Genomic DNA, 17,345 nt, shown 5'->3' on the forward strand with positions numbered 1-17,345 from the left:
TGGAATCACATTCACAGGCTGTCCTTTGATCAGGACAAGCTGATTTCACAAGGTGCTCCTTTCATCCATCATGTGTTAAATTTGACTTCCATTTGAGTGTGCCCTTCCCTTGATCTTGTCCCCTACATAGTAATGATACCACCAGAAACCAAATCAACCAACTAATCAGTCAGACAGAAGAATACAGTAGCCTTGTCCTGATATCAGAACTGCCATGGAATAACGTAGTTGGACTGGCTGGTAACTCATCCTGTAACAGGCCAAAACACAAAATACAAAACTGCCTCAGTGAGAGCAAGGGAGAGGAAATTTCTGGGTAGTTAGATTTTAGATTAATAATGATAATGTGGTAAGTCATGACCTTGTTTTATGTAAGCTAGAGCCGCCCAATGTTTTTGACATCATAGTACAAGAAAAAGTGATGTTGTTCAGCTGGTGAGAGGATCAGTAGCTCACAGCACATCGGAGGGGAGGCTCCATGCTAAGGTTTCTAGATAAAAGCATTCTTGTCTGGCACCTGGCTAACTCTGGCTGCCTGTCCCCTTCTGCCTTTCAGCATTCATGTTTAAATATACTGTAATAGTTAAAAGCTTGAATTCTGAGCCAGACTCTATAGATTTAAATCCCAGCTCTGCCACTTACTAGCAGTATAATTGTGGCAGATTACTTAATCTGTTTGTACCCAGTTTCTTCATCTGTAAAATGTGTATGATAATTATACTTACCTTATAGAGTTCTAACGATTGAGTAAGTCAGTTTATGTAAACTGTGGTATTTGTAAAATGCTCAGAACTTTGCCTGGCGTGTGGTAAGCATCAAGTCAGTGTGGTGTGTGTGCTGCTACTACTACTGTTACTACTACTTCAGAGAAGTAAATGTTCCAGGCCAGGTTCCCCAGTTCCTCCTCCCTGCCTCATCCTCTGCCCAGATTCCTTAGTCTCAGCCTCTTCCTGAGGAGTGTCCATCACCCTTCCTTTCATTTCCTCAGTTTCCTTTCATTTTCTTAGTTCTCCATTCGTTTGGGGGCCCTTAGCCAGCTGATGACTGGGAAGACAGCTGAATGAATAATTATCCTCAGCAGCTTACTGTCACCACTGTTCATTCTCTAGAAAGCTCCAGTGACTAAGGGAACTACTCTCACAGGTTGGAAAGTGAATTATAGACCTTAACAAGAATTCTAGGGTAGAAGGGAGAGGAGCATGAACTAAGTTTGCCAAGCCGACTTAGCTAGAAAAGTCATGTTCTTGGAGAAAAATGATCATCTTTGGTGTCACATACCAGATGTTTGTGCTGGTTAGTTCTCTCTAAGCTGTACCGAAAGGTGGAGAACAGATCTGGTGCCTTTGGGGGCAGTGTGGCTCCTAAGACTTCGTGGAGAAATCACACAGTTCTGTCAGAAGCTGGGCCTCAAGGTCAGCTTGTGGGCTGAACAGTGGATGGGTACTTGGATGTCAGGAGTATCTGTGGCTCTTGTAGTCCTACAGGATAAGCCCCCTCAATGCATTTGCGCTCTGAGTTCTCTGGGCCCTCTCCACATGCAGGAACTAGGTTCGTGGTTGGATCATATAAAGATATGATCATATCTTTATATGATCCAACCTACTACACTTCCACTTGATAATGTGTTTTACAAAGAAAGGAGACTATGCATCCCTCCTCTTATTTTAATGGAGAAAGCAAGATAAACTTAAGCCGAGGCATAGAAACACATAAACTGGTGATGGTGATGATACTATGATAGAGAGACTGCATATGATCTGCGTCTGCTCACCCCTTCAACTAACTTATCACCACTTCCCCACGTCCTCTGCACTCCAGCCAGCCTAAATGACTTGCTGTGGCACTAGCTGGCCACACGGCCTCTTCTGCAGGCCGTGTACCTCTTCTATCTCTCTCCCCAGCCCCCACCTGGCTGCTTCCTTCAGCATCATCCTTCAGGTGTCAGCTTAGCTGTCCCTTCCTCTAGTGACCAAACTGAGTTAAATGCCTGTCTTCTGCTCCACAGCACCTGGTGCTCCCCTGTCATAGTACTTATCCCACTGAATTGGAATGGTTTTAAATTCCAGTGGATTTAAATTCCATCAGGGTAGAGACTGTGTCTTCTCTTGTGTTCTCAGTGTCTAGCACTGGACAGCCAGTAGGTGCCCAATAAATATAGTGTTTGTTGAATGAATAAGTCAGCAGTGCTTTCACTTCTCATTTTTCATTTGATCCTCAGAAAATTCTTGTTGATGTAGAGAGTCGGGGGCCTTACTCTGACCTTGTTTTGTATATGAAGAAACTGATCCTCAGAGAAGCTAAGCAATTTACCAAAGCTCACACAGTGTGAAGAGCCAGGACTTAAAAGGGTGTATCTCAGACACAAGTGTTCAATGCATTATTTTAGAGTTGGTTTTTTTTTTCCACAAAGTTTTTCCTTTTAAAAAATAGTATTTATAAAAATAAAAATTAAAATGGTATTTGTTGTTTTTCATAATTATAAAAATGATATATTCAAGGCACCAGAATTCATGAAATGTTTTTTTCTCCACCTAATGTTGAATTTTGATATAAAGAAATCTAGGTATAATTTGTAAAGCTGTACAGACTAAATTCAAATGTACGTTAGAGAATATTATTGTATATTTTGTTGAAAAATAAAAACTTGACTGAAACAGTAATAGCACTAAATAAAATAGTAAACATCATTGGTACCATTTGGAGAATACTGAAAAATATAAAGAAAATAAAAATCACCCCATCACACAGAGAAAACTGCTATAGACCAGACATAACCTGGACTTGAAAGGGCAGCATTGAGTTTGAATTCCAGTTAAACAACTAACTAGATGTTTGGCATTCAGTAGATAATTTAGCTTCCCTCAATGACTCAGATGGTAAAGAATCTGCCCACAATGCAGGAGAGCTGGGTTCAAACCCTAGGTTGAGAAGATCTCCTAGTGAAGGGAATGGCAACCCACTCCAGTATTCTTGCCTGGAGAATCCCATGGACAGAGGAGCCTGGCAGGCTCATTGAGTCGCAGAGAATCAGACACAACCGAGCAACTAACATGCACAGATAATTTAACCTCTGAGCCTCAATTTCCTCACTTGAAATACAGTGAAGTACTTACCTTTGGCGATTATTGTGAGAGTTAGAGATAATGTATGTAAAATACCTGTGCTTGGTGCATAATCAACACTTTCAGATTGTAATAGTTTAACATTTTTATGTACTTCTGTCTAGTCTTTCTCCTCTGTGTATGTGCATACAGACTTATGCATACACATGTTTTTTGAAACACTTTTATCTTATGTAAAACACTGGGTCTTCATAGCTTGCTGGAAAGGGCAGGTATTATTTTTAAACCTAATCTGTAGATGAGGAAACTGGTACTTTGAAGAGGCAAAGTAACTTGGTCTTGGTGCTACATCTGGTAATATCTGAACTGAACTGTCATTAGGTCTCCCAACGCCAAGCCCACACACCTTTCCTGTCAGCAGTGTGCTTCCTCTCGAACTTCACCTCCACCGGTACACGAGCAGTGGACCCCTAAGCCTTGCCCAAGAGGAAAGCGAGGGCTGGAGGCAGTGAAGTACTAGCTGAGGTCTGTCTTCAGACGTGAAGGAAGTGCTCACTCCCTCTGAAATAGCAGACACATCAGCTGATCGTATAGCAGAGACAGGCTTCTTGCTAGAAAGTTAAGGACCTTTCAGTCAGGGGGCTTTGTTGAGAGGGAGTGTTTCAGGGAATTCAGTGAATGAATTCTCTGTGCTGCCTACAGGGCAAAGGTGTCCCTGTATTTCTTTCAGTGTGTACACTTGGTACTTAGAGGGCCTGGTGACAGGCCTGCACCTAAGCCCAAGGATGTGTGTCCTCTTGTATCATTTTTATTTTAGTGCACATTTTCTGATACCTGGTATGCATCTGACACTGCACCATGATTTACTTAGAAGACACAGGGGTGAGCAGGTGAAGACAGCCCTGGCCTTTAGGACGTTGGAGAGAGCTCAAGGCCAAATAGAACCAGTGCTCTAGTATTAGCTGCTAGCAGGGTGTTTGGAAGCAGTGGATGGAGGACCCTATTTGAGTTCTGTACAGTAACACAGTACAGTACAGTAATCTGTTTGCATAGATTTCCAAAGTATTTGTGAAAACCTTAACTTATTATAAGAGAGGAGAGACTTTTGAGCTGGGCTTTGATGGCTGAGAGGAGTTCTTAGGCCAAGGAAAGGAGGTGAGCCAAGGACCAGCTTGATTGTGGAGCCTCGCACCCTGAGGAAGCCTTTATCAAATGATTACACACATAATAAACTAAAGTCCCAAGACAGTGTATGGACAGGCTCCAGGTAAAGAGCTTTCAGCCCTTTGTAAGATGATGACATGTCTCCATCCCACTTCCTGCCCCACCCACCCCCACTGTAAACAGGGGAGTTAAATATGTTTTTTCACTTCACTGCCTTCCTACATTTTTTTCTTCCTAGTTTCAAAAACAACTCTCCTTCAACAAGTTCTGTTTCCAAGGAAAGTCTTAACCATCTGTCCCTTCTGGCATACCCTCTTCCATTGGATTCCATGCAGAATAGACCAGGTACTCTATCCTTTTGTGTGCGAAGCCATAAAATCTTATATCGCATGTGTGGCAGTGCGTCAGAGGTATGCTGCTTCCACGAGCGGCTCCCTCAGCCCTGCTGTGGTGAAAACCAAGTATAAATTGCGACTAACGGGGTTTTCTAGCTAGAGTCATAAGTATGTCTGAGCGTCCCCCGTGAACCATAACGCCGCCAGCTCTCCTGCTGCGCCTCTCCACTGCTGCCTTTGGGCTGTTTTGCTTGTCCTTCAGCCCTCCTTCAGAGCGTGGACAGGGGAAGGAAAAAGAGAAGTGAATCCGAGATCTGTCCACTCTGCACTTGGCTCGCAGTGCTAGTGAGAAAATAGATGTGGGGTGGGGTGGGAGGGGCTTGCCACTGGACTGCACACAAGGGCAGGGCAAGAGGGACAGTGGTCCCTCCTCAGCCTGCTGTCCCATTGGCCAGCGCCCCCTTCCTGGGGTCCTGAAGATAAGTGACCCTGTGTTTTATTTCTGTAGAATTTCTCACTATGTTGGGCATCTCTTTTCCTTTTAGTTTCCCTTTGGGAGGATGGATCTTGGGGTGCTAATATTTAAGTTCAGTTCTTTGAAATTCATAGCATGTTGCAGTGTCCAGATACATCCTGTGCTTGAAGCTCTCAACTAGAGTAGTGGCGATCCTCTGTGGATTCCTTTTTTCACGTGTTTATCTGTACTCTAAAATGTAAATGAAAGTCTGCTGTCAGCAGATCCTAAAAAGGAAGGAAGAATGCACCTCCATTGAGCTGTCAGACAGTTGGCTGCTTAGCTAGGTTTTCCTGGATTGTGCTATTGAAACATGCCATTGTTCTATGTGCTTTCTCCTAATGGCTGTCGCATACTTGCTTCTGAGAACGGTGTACAGTAGCTATGCCTAGGCTCTAATCAGTCTTCCTGAGCAGACTTGCCAATTTTCTGATCGTGTTCAGCTGGGGTCCTCTGAGAAGAGAGTGGGCCTTTCCCCTCAGTGGGCAAAGAGCCAGCTTCCATTTCAAAATCTCAGGAAAAAAAAAAAAAAAAAGAAATCCAACAACCCAAGCCTGTGTTTATTGAAGGTTGGTCTAAAAGTCTCTCACATTGTATACCCCATCAGCACTCGAGCGCCTCTATTTTAGAAGGATGTAAAGGTTTAATCACCCTGGTGGGGATTTAGACCCAGAGACTTGAGAGAAATCTTATTATTTCTAACTGCAGGCAAAGAGTATTAAGGCTCCACTCTGGATCAAGGGCATGACATGTTCTATAAGTAATTTATCTTTAACAGGGGAAGGCCCTTACTAGAGTGTCTTAGAAACAGGACTATGATTGGCCACTGGTTCATTATTCCTCCTTTTCTCTTTCCCCCTCTCAGTCTCCTGCTTTATTTTCTCTGGCCCTACCCTTTTCTGTCCAATGTCTAAATGTCTGCCTCACAAATCCTCCCTTTAAGGTGGGGAGCCAGGTGCCTTCCAGGGAGAGATAATAATGTTTTTGTAAAATGACTGAATCCAGCAACACAGCGTAGACCTGTTAACGGCAGACTTCTGAATGGACCCTACCTGCATCCTCTGAAATAAAGAGCTAAGGAGGCAGAGTGTGCCCCGGGCCTCACAGGCCCTCCAGCCTGTGCTCTTGGACATGAAGGAATTTAGGGCCACCCTCAAACCAAACCCCTGCCCTGTTGTACCTATACAGAAGCAGTCTCCACTGAGGGCCTTTTGAATCCTTTGCACATCCACAGGAGTGTTACTGAGCATGTCATTTCAATGTATGGACTGCCCTCCCAAACCCGTCTCCCTTTCTGCTTAGCTCCCTGGGTCCTACCTTTCTGGTGCTGAGGCTGGAAGATGTCACAGGTAGGATTCTGCTTATGGATTCATTGCTCAGTTTGGGGGCACATCTAAATCCGTGTGCTAATGAGCTTGGTTACAGCAGGCTTCTGCTATCCGATTTTAATCTAGCCCATCTGTCTGAATTCCTTTCCACAGTTAATGATCTCCTATAATGGTTTGCCTTTAGTTTTGCCTCCTGGGTCAAAACAGATCAATAGTCCTCATAGATATTTAAAAGCCACGTGTGTAAAGCTCCTGGGTCTCCCTGTTCCTCTTTCTTCTTAGTGAACTTACTTATAGCTTGATCAGTCCAGTGATATTTCCCTTCCATCTCCTCTCTTCTCCCAGAGATGGGTAGCAGTGAACCCGTTCCCATTGCAGAAAGTGACAAGAGGAAGAAGAAGAAGCGGAAGGCCCGGGCCACTGATTCCTTGCCAGGAAAGTTTGAAGGTTGGTCACTCTCTTTGATCTCTTAGAGCTGGGTCGTTGACTCCCCAAGTATGCCAGCATCCTGGTAGCCCTGAGTATAGATCTTAGAGCCAGCTTCATGTTTCTCCGTGTGATAGGCATGAAGGATAAGAGTGAGAGACATGAGCATAGAGAAAAAGCCATGTGAAGACACAGCAAGAAGGTGGCATCTATAAGCCTCATAGACCCCAAATCTGACAGCACCTCGAATCTTGGACTTATGGCCTCCAGAACTGTGTGAAAATACATTTCTGTGGTTTAAGCCACCCAGTCGGTGGTATCTAGATATGGCAGCGCTAGCTGACTAATACATTTTTAAGCTGAGAAAATTAAAAAAAAAAAAAAAAAGACGAAGATGAGATGGTTTATAGAAAGGGGGTGACAGAGAAAGAGCACCAGGATGGGAAGAGCTCCCAGGTGATGCACGGGCCTCCTCTGAATGGTCTGAGCGCTTCATCAGGGAACAGAAGGCAGCCTGTCACAGTTGCACATGGAGCAAGGTCACCTGGTAGGTTTCAGCCCCTTTTCAGATGTAATCTTTCCCTCAGCTAGTCTTGGAGGAGCTGCCGAGAGGTAGAATAGCCATGGCAGAGGAAGATGAAACATCAAAGGCCGTGGCTGCAAATGAAACTTAAACCTTCTAGGCAGTTCCCTGGCAGTCCAGTGGTTAGGACTCCGCACTTTCACTACTTTGGCCTGGTCCCTAGTTGGGGAACTAAGATCCTGCAAGCCATGTGGCATGGCCAGACAAAAAAGAGAAAGAAAGAAAGTTAAATCTTCTATCAATAGAGAATTCAGCTCCTAGAGATTGCAGCCATTTGTGCTGGATGACTCTGACTCCATTGAAAGAGTGCATATTGTGTTCAGGGGACATGATCAGGTCATCAAACATTTTGAACACTGTGTGTGAGGCACCAGGCTCGGAGCTGGTCCTGTTATCACTGGACACTGGACGGGATGAAGTGACTCATTGGACACACCTGCAAGTCTCAGTTGCTATTCCTAGGAGTAACCAAGAAATGACAGAGTGACCCCCAGCATCTACTTTTGTTTCTTTCATTGTGAGACTTGAAATAGCTTCCCTGTATGGTCCCTCTTTCCAGCACTGCAGACGTAACTAGTGAATTGATTGTTTTGTAGCGTGGTCCTACAACAAACCCTTTATAAGTCAGGAATATTGCTACTTTCCAAGTATCCATTGTGAGAGAAGCATGTCATTTAAAATCCAAATAGCTGTAAAACCAAACAGTGATGGAACCAAGAAAGTGCTTAGTGTAAGGTTTTGTCTGTTTGTGTTTAACAATAGTCTGTGTATGGCAGAGGGGGTGAGGGTGGGGAATGAACACAAGTCCCAAGGGTTTTAGAATAGTTTCCAAATCAAAAGGTCTTTCTCTTTCAATGAACAAGAGAGTATTTCCTGTTATTCACAGATGACTTGTGCAATTATGGAGTTTCTCATAACTAAGTGATAAAATCTAATTTCATGGTTAACAGTATTCTGCGGGTTTTAATGCTAGGCTACCTTTAGAGGAAAAAGCTGAAGAACAGTAGCCAGGGGAGGAAGAGGTCAGCTCAGCAGAGACCTTGATGGAGCTGTGGCTTCCTTTGGAAGGGGTTCAGAGAGCTTGTGCTCTTTGTGGGCCTGGGAGATCACCTAAATATACTTTTGACCCAGAGCTATTGCTGTGTTAGAATCGCTCTGACTCAGCACTCTAAAAACCTCGAGGCATCCGTTTGCATCTTACTTCTCTCTCCTGTTTCCTGTGGGCAACTGCTGGAAACTTCTCAGAAATCTCCAGTGACTTCCACTATGTGTGGTATAAAATAAAGCAGTGCTTTATTCCCCTTTGTATCACCAGTTCCTAGCACTGGTCATGTGGTAGGTGCTCAACAAATGAGTGAGTGAATGAATGATGTCCATTCAGATCACATCCCTTCTGTGAGGATCCCCTAGATCCACTGAGCAGATTTAACCTTCCCCTTCCCCTGCTCTTTTTTTTCCTACTGTGTTTTGTCCTTCTCTGGTTTATTCTGGGGTCACTTGTGTACTTACCTGTCTGTCTTCCCCAGCAGACTGTGACTCTCAAAGGCCAAGGACTATGTTTTATTCCTCACTCTGTCCCTATTGTGAGTCTGACAAGTTGTCTGGCACACAGTAGGTACTTGGGAAGCATGTGCTGAATTGAACCCCCTTCACTGACCTCATCTCTAAAATGAGGAACAAGATCCTGTGTTGAGACCTGCTTGTCGTGAAGCTGAGTCCCAAGGCAGCCGGCAGCACTAGTGGCCTTTCTCATCAATGAGCACTGCTGGGTCCTTGAGCACCTGCGCTGTCAGACAGGGGAAGCCAAGTGACGCTGCTCTTCTTTCCTTCTCTGCAAGGGGTGACTCATCTTGTTATGCTTCTCCTCCATTTCACCTCTAGATGTGTACAAGCTGACCTCTGAACTGCTGGGAGAGGGAGCCAATGCCAAAGTTCAAGTTGCCGTGAGCCTGCAGAATGGCAACGAGTATGCTGTCAAAGTGAGTGTCTCATATAGATGCCAGGCTTTACTTTACAGATAGTGAGTCCCAGCTTGTCCTAAACCAGATACATTTTACATTTCACAGCATAGTGGCTTCATAAGAATGGGAGCTCCAAAGCTGTACTCACTGGATTCGGTAATTTCTCTACTTACTTGCTGTGAGACATTAGACAAGTTACTTAACCTTTCTGTCCTTCAGTTTCTTCATCTGTATAATGAGTGTAATAATAGAACCTATATGGTATTGTTGTGAGGTTTAAATAAGTTAATATGTGTAAAGTGCTTAGGGCAGTGCCTCTGGTGAATGAAGTCAGCTTCAGAAAACAGTCAGATTTGGAATTAGAAGGCCTATCTGAATCTCTTTTTTGACAAACTACTACTGTTTAACTTGGGACAAGTCATTGAACCTCTTTGAGTCTGAGTTCTCACACTTCTAGAAGGAAGATAATTATACCAATCCTTCCAATCTCATGGAGTGGTTATGAAGATGGAAACAAAAATGAACTGGTAGAGGCAGAAACATTTCACAGTTTACAAGATGCTGTACAAGTGATGTACAACAGTGTGTTGACAAGGACTAAGTGCTCAGCTTTGGGGCAGGAGAAGTATTTTCCAGCTACATGACCTCAGAGTGGCTCACCTTGCCCCTCTGCTCTTCTGTTTGCTGACGCTACATGAAAGAAGGGTTGGATCTAAAGCAGTGGTTCTCAAAGTATGGTCCCTGCATTATCAGCATCAGCGCAACTTGATGATCTGGGAACTTGTTAGAGACAGAAATTATTTGACTCTATCCTAGACCTGCTGAATCAGAAACTTGGGGCAGGCCCCAGCAATGTTAATTTGAACCATCCAGGTACCCACCAAAGTTTTCAAGACATCTACCTGAGCCAGCAGCTCTCATTGCTGCTTCAAATGGGTAAACCCAGCCAAACTGGCTTTTGAAAGATATGTTTCTCCTTTTAACCAAATGGTCATAGTCCCAGATGGATTTATAAAGGAGAACACTTTTGCTAAGCCACAGCCCTTTTTGCTGGAGTGTTGCTTCATGTGGTAGCAAAAGCATTATCTTGATTCCTTGTTCTAAACAGATCAGTATAAATTTCAAATAATTTTTAAAAATATGCCTAAGTGGGTAAATGTAAATTGATTGTCAAATATTTAATACATTTGTGGATGACAGAACTACTTCTTTAAGGCTGCCCTTCCTCCATGCTCCCTGGCATCTTTGGGCAAATACCAGACCTGGGCATGGCAATGCTTCAGTTTCAGCAATGCTGCCCATGTCTCACATCTCTCCTGTTCTTTGAAAGTGCCCCAGATGTGGGCTACTTCTCCAGCCTGGCTCCACTATACTTGATTTTATTAGGGCTTTGCATAACAGCCATCCAACTGATGAATCCTAGAGTCTTACTCTTGGAATGGAATTTCAAGATATTCTGGTCCTGAGCCTCCCTTGTAACTTCTTATAGTTTTCCATGTTTTGCACACCCCTATGATCTCTGGTAGCAAGAGCTGTTTACCTCCTCAGAGAAAATCATGCCATCCAGCTATGCTGGATAGTTGCCTGCTGGGAATTTCTTCCTAACTGTGATCTGCTTGATGAACGAACAAGCTGAATAGCTTCTGTGCCCCAGAATCACACCTCTCTGACAGCTCAGAACTGGAGTCCATTGGTCTACTAACCAACTGGGACTTACTTAGAAAATTACACTTGGTTGTAGATGTGTGTGCTGCTACATATTGGAGACACTTGAAGTGTCTTTGGTGACAGTCTTGGGATAAAGGACCCAGTGTCTGCCCACCCCACACATGGGACTGTCAGCCAGTACCAGCTCTGTGGAAGACTTGCTCATAGGCTCTACCTGCAGTGATCTGGGGCTCTGAATGGGTCTGTGAGATGTGCAGAGTAAGCCAGTCCCCACATAAACCCCCTGCTCATCTGTTGGCTGGCCCATTCCTTCAGTCAGTACTTGCCAGGCATCTCCTGGTATAGGTGGGGAGGGGGAGCAGCTCACAGCATCATTGGAGAGACAGAGCCTCCAGGTTCTCTGAGCAAAGTTGTGTAGGATATAAGCGGATGTTGGACATCGAGGGCTTTAGAAGCAGTTCTGGGCTTGAATGGCAGCGCCGCCACTTAGCAGAGCTGTGGGCAAAATGCTTTACCTCTGCCTGTTTTTTCGGGATTGTGTTGTAAGGATTAACTGAGATTATGTACCTAAATGACTTCATACAATGCCTGCCAAAGGGTAAGGTCTCAGAAGAATTGCAGAAGTGACATCTGAGCTGGGTGTTGGAGTTTTATTTCCTCTTTACTGTATCCCTTATCCCCTTGCTCTTCCTCCAGCACTAGAAGATCCTTCAGTAGAGCTTGTAAGTTCTTAGCCTTAAGGCAGAGAGAGATGCCTTCAGAATAGGAGCTTGGGAGAGCTGATTCTTTGTCTTGCTGGCTGCCTCAGTCTCCCCTGGGCTGCTGGGGTGGCACCCTCATAGGCTTCGATGGTGATGTACTTGGCCAGAGTCAAACAGGTGGGCTAGAAGGTCCTGGGGCCAGTCTGTTGCTTTGCTGACCGAACCACAGTGCCTGCGTCGCCATGGCCTACTCCAGACTTGTGCTTGACACTGGATTTGGGCTGAATTTGGCCTTGCACTCTGCCAGAGGGCACCTGTTGGGAGTGTTTTGACCAGGTGGGTGTATATGACAAGTTTTATTTTTCACACAGATCATCGAAAAACACGCAGGACACAGTCGGAGTAGGGTATTTCGGGAGGTGGAGACGCTCTATCAGTGTCAAGGAAACAAGTGAGTATAGTGTTAGGTGACTTGCTGCTTCTCTGTGGGGGATGGTTGGCTGCAGAAAAGGAGGTTATTTCTCACCATCTCCCAACCCCAGCAGTTAGCTCTTGCTCCTTCCCCCACAACTGTATATAACTCCTTCCATCTTACAATTTTTAAAAGAGACAGAGAGAGACAGAGAGATGCAGCAGCAGCAAAGAAGCTGTCTTCTGTGTAGGCTGAAATACTGTACATACCAGGAATTTAGGCAAGTTAGAAGAGCGAGCAATCTGCATCAGTGGCTGCTTGGGAAAAAATAGGTTTTATTTCTTGCAAGCACCTGTAGAAAGTAGGTTGAGTGTTGCCGAGTAGAAATCTATAGGGACCTGCTTTAGTAAATAGATGAGGATGATGATAACTATGGAGACTATTTGTGCTGTTTTCTTTTTCTGGCATATTTACATATGTGCAGCTACTACTAGGGCTTCCCTCATAGCTCAGTTGGTAAAGAATCCACCTACAATGCAGGAGACCCTGGTTCAATACCTGGGTCAGGAAGATCCGCTGGAGAAGGGATAGGCTACCCACTCCAGTATTCTTGGGCTTTCCTTGTGGTTCAGCTGGTAAAGAATCCACCCACAATGTGGGAGACCTGGGTTCAATCCCTGGGTTGAGAAGATCCCCTGGAGAAGGGAAAGGTTACCCACTCCAGTATTCTGGCCTAGAGAATTCCATGGACTGTATAGTCCATGAGGTTGCAAAGAGTTGGACATGACTGAGCAACTTTGACTTTCAGCTACTACCAAGAGTCCTGAAACCTTGTTTAACACTCTTTGCTTGATAACTGGGCCAAGGTGGTCTCTAGCCCCATCTTATTCTGCTCACCACCAGCTCCGAATGAGTGGCTCTCCCACTGTGGCTTTAAATCAGGGTCACCTCTAAGACTCCGCTTCCCGCTCTCTCCTGTCATGGCAGGGTCAGCAGGGAGCCAGTGGCCGGTATTGATGGCTTTGTCATTAAGCTTGGAAGAAGGGGGCTGCTGTTGATTTAACTCCAGGCACTGCCTCTACAATCTTCTTTCAAATTAGGCCATTTTGGCCATCTTATTCGGACGCCTTTTGGCTAGTAAAAGCCTGATGTCTGTCCCAAAGTGGTCAGCATTTTTTTATGAGAGACAGATTTTTATTTTCAGCCCTGCAGCTTCTGAGTTCAGCGTTACAGACTCTACTTGGTTTATTTCATTCTTTAAAAGAAAAAAAGCCCCCAACACCTCTGATATCCAGGCTGGTGGCTTCCCTACTGAGTTACAAGACGACCTTGTTGGCAGAGCGCAGTAATGCTCAGGCAGACAGAGAGTGCTCACCGGGGAAGGCCACAAGTGCTATGGTGGCGGGGAATGCGGCCGTTTCATTAAGTAGCGCTTAGCAGTTAGGGGCTAGCGGTGCCCACGTTAGGCCCCAAGTCTATTTGACAGATGTTTCCATTTTCTCCAGGCAATGTAAATACTGCCCCGTGATTTATGGGCAAGAGGGAGGGCAAGTAATTATTTGCTGCTTGCCTCCAGGACACACACCTACTATTCAGTGTTATTAGCCGCAATTGCTTCCAGTCGGCTGCAGATTTTATTCAGTTTAATGTGACCGGGACTTTTTTTTATAACTCTACCTAGTGGGTTTTAGGGTTGGGGTTTGACAGCACAGACTTGGTGAAAACACCAGAGACTAAACATTATGGAAAGATAAGGTGACCTGAATCTTGCTAACACCATTGGCTACTTCTTAAACCTGGGTCTTTAATAAGCATTCTGATTTCAAGTTGATTTCTGTCCATTACAGAGCATCTGTTTGTTTGTGGTTTTTTTTTTTGTCTATTTAAAAGTGAGCTTCAATCTATAACACCATTTTCCCTTTTTTCTTTTCCTCCTATTTTTCCCTGTTTAAGGCACATTTTGGAGCTGATTGAGTTCTTTGAAGACGACACAAGGTTTTACTTGGTCTTTGAGAAATTGCAAGGAGGTACTTACTGTTGAGCGTGTGTTCGGACTTCTGATTAAGACCCAGGGTAGTGATCATCCATCATGAATCCCAGAGACTTCTAAAATGAGTCAAGCTAATAAAAAGGATGAAGGACTTAAAACTGCCCTTGATTTGGGAGAAGGGAGGCCGGAGGGAAGGATGATAATTAGCATTTTGCAGGACTTAGAATGTCATTGGTATGTACATTCTATAAATGCCTTCTTATTATAATAGGGCTCATATATAGATATATTTCATCATCAATTTATCAATCTATTGTTTTGATGACATATTCACTATTTAATGGAATTAATTATGGGGCAGAAGCTTTTACATACACTGCGAAGTGCAAAAAGGCTCACCAGAGGAGAAGGAGGGACACATTGTTTAGGACACAGACCAGGATAGAAAGGAGGCTTGAGAAGTGCCATCCTGCAGATGGAAAGATGCCATTCTTGACCACCACTGCTACTGCCATCACCCACACACATGATCGCTGGAATATATATTTAAGTTGCTTTTCTGACATAGAGAAGCCCCTTCCCTCCCTATCACTCGCCCATCCCTAGGTCACATTTGCAAGGTGAAGGTTAAGGAGGATGTCTGGAGCTGAGTGGAGGTCTACACGGGGAGGGGCTAGGTGGTTAAGGGAGCTCCATCTCTTACTAGCTGTGTGACCTTGAGCAAGTCATCTAACCTTTCCAAATGGTACTCTCTGTAATCTGTAAATAGGGGAAATGACAGCTCTTACTTCCTTGGAACACTGTCAAGATTAAATGAGATAATTCATGTGAAATGCTTAGCTCAGTGCCCAGTGGGCAGTAAAGGTTTAATAAATGTCAGCTGTTAATATTATTAAAATAATTGGGTGTCCTGGGGGCTATTGTAGACACGTACTCTTCACCTTCCCTTTTAACAAATTTGGAAACAAGACTTGAGCAAGCCCAAGACTTAACCTAGAGCCAGTTTTCTCAGAATGTTCCACAGTGTATTGGGATCCTTTGATTGTTTACTCTGGCAAGTGAAAGATCTTTCATCCTCTTCCCACTTCAAAAGCCAGAGATAATAAGTAAACATGTGCCATTTGTAGGACACAGAGCACCTTCAGGCCAGAAATTCTGGCTTCCAGTGGTGAGCACAGACCACATGGAACCAAGCCATATGCTCATGCCTGTGTGTGCCCCGCTTCACCCAGCGACACTAGCACTGTGAATTACCTGTTCTGAGATGCTTGATGCAGCCGGCTTCATCTGTAGCCATATCACTCAGAGCACAGCTCTGCTGAGGCCAGACTCAGTGGGTGAAAAAGAGTGATTGGTTGGCTCAGGGAATCCTATCCCCCAAGCAGTCAAACCACAAGTCCTGCTGAGGAGAGGTCTGCCCAGGCCCCGGGGCCAGATTTACTGGGCTCGAGTCCTGATGACGCCACCATTTACTGATACATGATCTGGAACAAGTTGCTTAACCTTCTTTGGCTTCAGGTTAGTGAGGATTACTCTGTTGTGTACATTTATGTCCAGTTGCAGTGAGGATAAGATAATCTATTTAAAAAATACCACATAATGCTTGGTACAGAGCAACTACTCAATAAATATTAGCCATTGCCAACAAAATAACAGCAACAATAATAATAATAAATGGGAAATTTCAGGCGAGAAAGCAGTTTTTTCCCTTTTTCTAGACCTTTACACAACCAGTAGAGGTGTGGCGTTTCCACCTGAAGGCCTGTGCTCTTGTTTGGACCTGAGCTCAGATGCAAGGGAGGAAAAGTTCCTCTAGAGAGGCCCCCAGCCCCAGGTAGAGTCACTTTTAGTTCTTTTCGATTTCAGAAGCCAGATCTGCTCCACATCTGCCCTTCTGCACTCATCATAGACAGGTGCAGAAGATAGCTGTCCAGTTCTGTTCAGTCCAGTTTTGTGCTGGTACCTGGTCTGTGCCAGATACCACACTGGTGCTGGACATTCAGTGATGAGTAAGCCTGTGTCCCCACCTGAAACTTTTGAAAACTTGGCCTCTGAGAAGGTACTATTCTTACTAGAGCCTGAAAAGACAGCTCTCTCTGCCCCCTCTGCTCTTCAGGCTCCATCCTGGCCCATATCCAGAAGCAGAAGCACTTCAATGAGCGAGAAGCCAGCCGAGTGGTGCGGGATGTCGCTGCCGCCCTTGACTTCCTGCACACCAAGGGTGAGCCGGGCCTTGGCCTTAGTGCGTGGGTTGGGCTGGTTGCCTCTGAGGGCCAAGGGAGAGGGGCAGGCCAGGTACAAGGCTGGGAGCTAGTGCAGCTAGCAGGCACACCCAGGACGGTGAGGGGGCAGGCCAGGGTGGCTCCTACACTTCTGAGGGGGATGGCAGGTGGTTGTGGAGCTATTATGCAGGCTAGGGATGCAGGAGAAAGAGCAAGGAGGGGAAAAAATAGATTTCATGTTGAACAAGGGATGTCTGAGTGTGTGTATATGAATGATCTTTTCCTTTACTAATGAAGAATACAAAAATCATGCATAATACAACCTAGATTCTAGGCTGAATATTTGGGTATTTTTCAGTCTAGTGTTTTAAAATATATCACCTGTATCTCTCTTTTCAAAATTGGCATGGTAGTATATGTGTAGTTTTATATCTTGTTCACAATAAATGGGAAATGCATTTTTCTATTAACATGGTAAGTTGGAGTTGAACATTGATTGTGATAGTAAATAGCAGGCTACTATTGTTTGAATTACACTTAAGTGTATGGTTCCTTATCTAGAACTTTTGTAGTCAATTAAATATTTTTGCACAATATATCTTTTCACATTTCTGGAAATATATTTACTATCACATACATTTTAAAATTTGCCTAACAGCAGTACCATGGCAAAAATGAATTCTGGCTTCACCTTTTTTTTTTACCAACTATGTTCTCTCGCAGTAACAGTGGCTCCCTCCTAGAGCTGTGGTGAGAAATAAGAGAGATCATAATGACATCATCAACAGTAGCTAACACGTAGCACTTGTTATGTGCCAGGCACTGTCCTAGGTCTTTTATATATATATATCGGTTCACTTACATAATTGTATGTCTCTTGTGTGTGTATTGTACACATGTAACAGTGGAGCACAGTGCCTGGCACATAGTTCAGATCAGTTCAGTTCAGTCGCTCAGTCGTGTCCGACTCTTTGTGACC

The 17,345-nt window shown here is 44.5% G+C and overlaps 1 protein-coding gene across 4 annotated transcripts in view; it reads left to right on the forward strand.

Moving 5' to 3' along the window:
• MKNK1 (MAPK interacting serine/threonine kinase 1) overlaps positions 1-17,345 on the forward strand; it is a 45,890-nt gene that overhangs the window by 13,116 nt on the left and 15,429 nt on the right. For 2 of the 4 annotated variants that reach the window (XM_070368115.1, XM_070368117.1), the window contains exons 3-8: positions 4,465-4,571; positions 6,749-6,850; positions 9,294-9,391; positions 12,114-12,193; positions 14,108-14,181; positions 16,261-16,365. In XM_070368115.1, the coding sequence (XP_070224216.1) occupies positions 4,556-4,571; positions 6,749-6,850; positions 9,294-9,391; positions 12,114-12,193; positions 14,108-14,181; positions 16,261-16,365 (475 nt within the window). In that variant the 5' untranslated portion in view covers positions 4,465-4,555. The remainder of the gene's footprint in view (positions 1-4,464; positions 4,572-6,748; positions 6,851-9,293; positions 9,392-12,113; positions 12,194-14,107; positions 14,182-16,260; positions 16,366-17,345) is intronic. The other 2 variants (XM_070368116.1, XM_005894229.3) reach the window with 2 other exon arrangements.

This window comes from Bos mutus, chromosome 3 (genome assembly GCF_027580195.1).
Source record: "Bos mutus isolate GX-2022 chromosome 3, NWIPB_WYAK_1.1, whole genome shotgun sequence".
Classification (NCBI taxonomy): Eukaryota; Metazoa; Chordata; class Mammalia; order Artiodactyla; family Bovidae; genus Bos; species Bos mutus.